We start from the raw sequence: 5,249 nt of genomic DNA on the forward strand, positions 1-5,249 counted from the left end.
TGCATGTTTGAAAATGTATTCGTGCATTTTGTGCACGCGTTTTTTGAAGATTAATTTTACTTATTTAGTCTTATTGTTATGTTTATAGGAGGTTATAATAATATCGACGGGTGAAAAGCTATTTGTTTGAAACGCCATTCAGGGTGAAATTGACTATCTTACTAATATTATAAATGCGAAAGTTTAGATGGATGGATGGATGGATGGATGTTTGTTAGAGTTTGCAGCCCAAACGGCTGAACGGATCTCGATAAAATTTGGCATAGATGTAGAGGATAATCTGGAAGAACACATAAGCTACTCACTTTTGATATTTTTAATTCCACGCGGACGGATTCGCGGGCGATAGCTCGTACATGTATATATTCAATATAATATACAGTATATATTCAGAATCAGCGAATTTTAAATATGAAATAAATAACAAAGTATGAAGAATTAAGTTATTTTAACCTAGAACCGGTCTGAAAATCTTTCAATTGAAATTATTTTCAGGGTTTTTTTTTTTTAAATGAAAATGGCTCTCCTGAACATTTAACCTAATGGTGCTTAAAACAAATAGCCTTTCACCCATCGAAATATATATGGCTTGCAAATCCATCGTAGAATTCTTACAAGCTCTGAATCCCTTTGTATACAGCCTTACTGATATGTTAATTAGAATTCTAAAAAAATAATTTAGAAAGTGCCTTGCGTAGATTTTAAATACAAATCTATTAGAGAAAAGAACTTGTTTTTGTAATTTATTTTTGTACATAAGATCAAAATTATTCGATTGTAAATAAAAAAAACTTGCACATTCATTTATTGATAAGGTGGAATACCTTATAAAGAGGCTTAAATTTTTCACGCTAGTAAATCTATTTCCACAAATGACGGTTTTTGGTTGTCTTTTTTTTATATATACACACTTTAACCCTAAAATGCACCATTTTTTTCTTTTTAAATAAATTGAAACGGGTAGTAAATTGAACGTAGATTAAGGGAATTTCTTTTTTCAAAATAGACTTGAGTAAGGACGAAAAGAATGATGTATAAATTTATTTTTTAATTAGAAATGAATTATGTACAAAAATCAATGCCAAGCAGTAGTAGAGGTGTGAGGGTGGCACAGGGCGCGGTGCGGACTGGCGCGAGAGCTGTGGGGCGGGGGCGGGGGCGGGGTCAGGGGCGGCCCAGGGCGGCGCTGGGGCGGGGGAGGGCGAGGACGAGCTGACGCCCCCCGCGCACCGCCGCCTCGCCAAGTCCTTCAGCGTGGCGTCAAGGCCACGCGACAAGCTTGCTGAACGAAGTATGCATTACGTTTTCGACCTTGTCACTAATGTGTTTAGGTTTGTTTTAGCTTGCTGAAATAACGTTGGCGTTAGTTTTGTCGTCTGCATGCAGTTTTCGACCTTTTGTTCAATGTGTTAAAGTTTGTTTAAGCTCGATGGACATTCGTGATTGTTTTTATGTTAGCATGGAGTTTTGAACCTTTTGTGTAATGTTTTACGGCGTATTTTAGGTTTGTGTTAATATTGTGTTTAGTTGTCTGCATGTCTTTTTCTGATAGTAAAATTCAGCTTTTTCACTAATTTGCAGCTTTTTTATCAATTTTATTTCCGTTGTTATCTTGTTGGAATTTAAACCTTATGCTTATGGGAATAAAGTACAGCAAATTTTAATTCAATATGCTTTTTATACACTCGGTATTACTTAATATGCCTTATTTCCTTGGCTTTGTACAAATAATTTGTGCTAATATGTGTTGCATAATTATTCTAATGTTTAGAATGTTCTGGAACAATAACCTCAAATCTTGCAGGCACTCCGCGCTCTTCACTGATAGGATTGACCGGCAGTCGACCACCTAGCGTTGCTCCTACAACGCCACCTAATTCTATCTCCTCACAAGGTAAACATTTAAAACACCTTATTACAATGTAATAAAGTAGTTTATTAAACAAGTAGCTTTCGCCCGCGACTCCGTTTGCGTGGAATTAAAAAAACAAAATCTATGACAAATTTCATCAAGTACCGTTCAGCAGTTTCAACTACAAACACTAACAAAAATCCATCCATCTAAATTTTCGCAGTTATATTATATTGTAATTTGTAATTCAAATTTATTTTAAAATAGCTTTGACAGTTGCAATGATAAGCCAATTTAATTCTTATTATAAGTGTCTAAAGTGCATTTTGTTTCACAGTAGGCGAGACAGAGAAACCTCCATTGACTCCGTTACGTCCAAAAGTAAACTCCATCTTACATTTGTTTGGCGAATGGTTGTTTGAAGCGGCTCTTATAGGAACTACATCTAATACCAACCAACGTAAGTACAGTTATTGAGAATAAAAAGATATTTCCTATGACTTTTTCTCTGTTTATGTTTTTGTTAAATTTTCAGCTAGAACCGAAGGCACTCCGCCGCCGCCGTCTCTGTCTGACGCCAGTCATAGACTAAACATGATGAGCTACCAACCTGGTAAGTCTGTTAAATACTTGATCTTTGAAACTATGTTTTCTTCTCGAAAACATCCATTCGAAATAGAAAAATATGTATTTTATGTTGGTATAAAACCACTTTACAGATTTAAAAATGCTTTCAACATTGAAACGCTAAAAAATGAATAAAATAGATAAAATGGTTAATCTATGCAAGTAATATAAAACTCTATATTTCAAGTACAATATGTATTGGCTTATAACGAATACTCAACTTTTAAAATTTCATGTTTGTCTGTATGTCCGAAACGATTGTACCGATTTTATCGGGACTATCACTGGAAAGCGTTTCTAGCCTAGTCTAGAAAGTTAATACTATAGGCTACTTTCTTAATTTCACACAGACAAAGTCGGGCTACAGCCAGTATTTTTAAAAGTTTAACTATATTGACATCGTGATAGGTCGCGCGGTGGCTTTGGGCACATTATGCCGCGTGATCTGCTCGAAGCAGTGCCGTGAGGAGGTGGTGGCGCCGTACTTAGCGCGTGCGTACGCGGCGCTGCAACGAGGCCTGCAAGACCCCGCCACCGCCGCCGCTATCGTACTAGATGCCGCGGATATATTCAGGTAGGAGGGTCTGCTTATACTGGTCACTCATAGTAGTTGCTTTTGGTTGGATAGATCTGATTTGACCGAAGCAAACAACTATAATACATTGACGAGAACTGAATGCTGTTTGAAATATTAATTATTTTTCCATTTCGAATATAGTTGGTTTTCCCTATTTTTATTAGTCTGGATTAACAATATTTCGTATCTTGACATAACACATAACCAATCGATTAATCTATGACGACTCTTTGTCATAGATTATGACAATCACTCATCATAGAATAAGGTTTGCAGATTATTAAAACTTTGATGTAATTAACTTATTAAAACTTTCGTGAGACATTATACTATATTATTTATAACACGGCTAAAACTCACGTGGGAACTTTCGGTGTAAACTGGTCGGTGCCTACACCGAAAGTTCCCACTTGAGTTTTAGCCGTGTTATAAATAATATACTTTGATGTAAGTTTTTTTTTCTTAAATATTTGTTTTGTACTCTCAACAGATTGGACTTAGATGGTGTGCTGGTGTTAGTGCCAGATTTCATCACAGCTTTGGACCTTATTCTGTCGGAGAGAGAGCCTAAAATCGACTGCGGGTCGATAGATAAGCGCGAGTTGAGGAAAGCTGCTATCAGCCTACTTCTGTCTCTTGTCGCGTTTCCGTACCATTACAGAGGTCTGCCTGTGCCGGAGTTCCCTGGATGTAATGAGTAGTAAGTAATCTATACTAAAATTATTTAAGTATTTTTGTATGTATTGAAATAACTCAAAAACTACTGGGCCGATTTTAAAATTCTTTCACCATTAAAAAGGTAATTTATCTTTGAGTATCATAGACTACGTTTTTTTATTCACTGTCCTTACAGTAAAGGTAAAAAGATGAAAACGAGTGTATATTATATATTTTTTTAAATAACCTTTTCATATTAGCGCCGGTATGACGATTGGTGACTACGCAAGAGGTAAATTATCCCTCATCTGCGTGTCCGCGGTACAAGTGGAGACGTCAGAGGCATTAGCGGTGCCGTTGCTAAGCGCACTCTATCTGTGCGTCCGCCATAACGCTTACGTCACTACCGGCAAAGCGCACAGCGCGCCGCCCGGCTCCACCATGTCGCACACCACAGAGTATAAAGGTAACTGTCAAACTGACACTTGTCATTGATGTCAAAGATTAGAGAATCAAAGATCAACTATCAAACAATGATTTTTTTAATGCTTTATCTTTTTAAATACACTCGAGTGAGCTTTCAAAAGTTACATGTCACTGCTTTCTCAGACATTTACATTTTGGAAAACACAGCATTCGCTTAATTTTATTTTGCATTTGTTTTAACACATTTCTACCGTGTCTAATAAATAAACTCTAAAAACAAACAATACACAGATTTTACTATTATGAAACTACAACATTTTCAATATGTCCGTCAACAATACAAAACGAAAGCGGTTACTAAAAAATTCTATGAGTTTGTTAAAACCAATGTTGGAACCTAGATTATAATGTTTTGTAATTAATAGACTATTTACCCTATGTTTAAACTTTTGTCAGTGAAATATATCACCAGATACTATTGGTAAACTATTAAACTGCAATAAAATACTAAAATAAAATAAATTAAAATAAAACATTGAGTTAAAAGTGGGTAGTTCCTTGGGGTTGTGTAGTGCGTACGTTTATAGCGCACTCTGACGGCGGGCGCGGCGAGCACGCGCAGGACGACTACGCCGCCGACGTTAGGGATCTTGACCCGTCGTCGCCTGTTTTCGGTAATTTGTACCTTATTTTGCTGAACATAAAGGTGATATTTAGATGAAATAATTAAATTGTACTGATTTGTTGTCTCTTTTCGTTTTCAAAGAGTGAGAGAGATGGAACAATTATGTTATTTTTATCTAAATATCACTGTCACAATGTTGTTTCTGGGATTTTATTGTAAATTTTTTTTTCAGTGTCTCTTTTTTTATTTGAATTGAAACTTCTCAGAAACAATGTTATCGCTTTTTTATTTTAAGTTAATGTGGTTATAGCTTGCCTGTTATTTTATTCATTGTTGTTGTGTCATTTAACATATTCTTTAATATTTAATTGATAATTTATGGTACTGATGTTTTTGGTACTGTTAAAAATGATACAAAGTTATATTATTTATCTATTATTAGACAACTTATTAAATTGATACTGTCGCATTTAACTCAGAGCAAT

General features: G+C 35.5%; 1 protein-coding gene across 1 annotated transcript in view; it reads left to right on the plus strand.

Moving 5' to 3' along the window:
* LOC106105061 (ral GTPase-activating protein subunit beta) overlaps positions 1–5,249 on the plus strand; it is a 20,137-nt gene that overhangs the window by 4,826 nt on the left and 10,062 nt on the right. Inside the window, exons 7-15 of the mRNA XM_013285286.1 lie at positions 89–110; positions 1,115–1,291; positions 1,805–1,894; positions 2,190–2,312; positions 2,388–2,465; positions 2,888–3,053; positions 3,547–3,756; positions 3,974–4,179; positions 4,727–4,813. Of these exons, the coding sequence (XP_013140740.1) occupies positions 89–110; positions 1,115–1,291; positions 1,805–1,894; positions 2,190–2,312; positions 2,388–2,465; positions 2,888–3,053; positions 3,547–3,756; positions 3,974–4,179; positions 4,727–4,813 (1,159 nt within the window). The remainder of the gene's footprint in view (positions 1–88; positions 111–1,114; positions 1,292–1,804; positions 1,895–2,189; positions 2,313–2,387; positions 2,466–2,887; positions 3,054–3,546; positions 3,757–3,973; positions 4,180–4,726; positions 4,814–5,249) is intronic.

This window comes from Papilio polytes, unplaced genomic scaffold (assembly GCF_000836215.1).
Source record: "Papilio polytes unplaced genomic scaffold, Ppol_1.0 DF823177.1, whole genome shotgun sequence".
In the NCBI taxonomy this organism is placed as follows: domain Eukaryota; kingdom Metazoa; phylum Arthropoda; class Insecta; order Lepidoptera; family Papilionidae; genus Papilio; species Papilio polytes.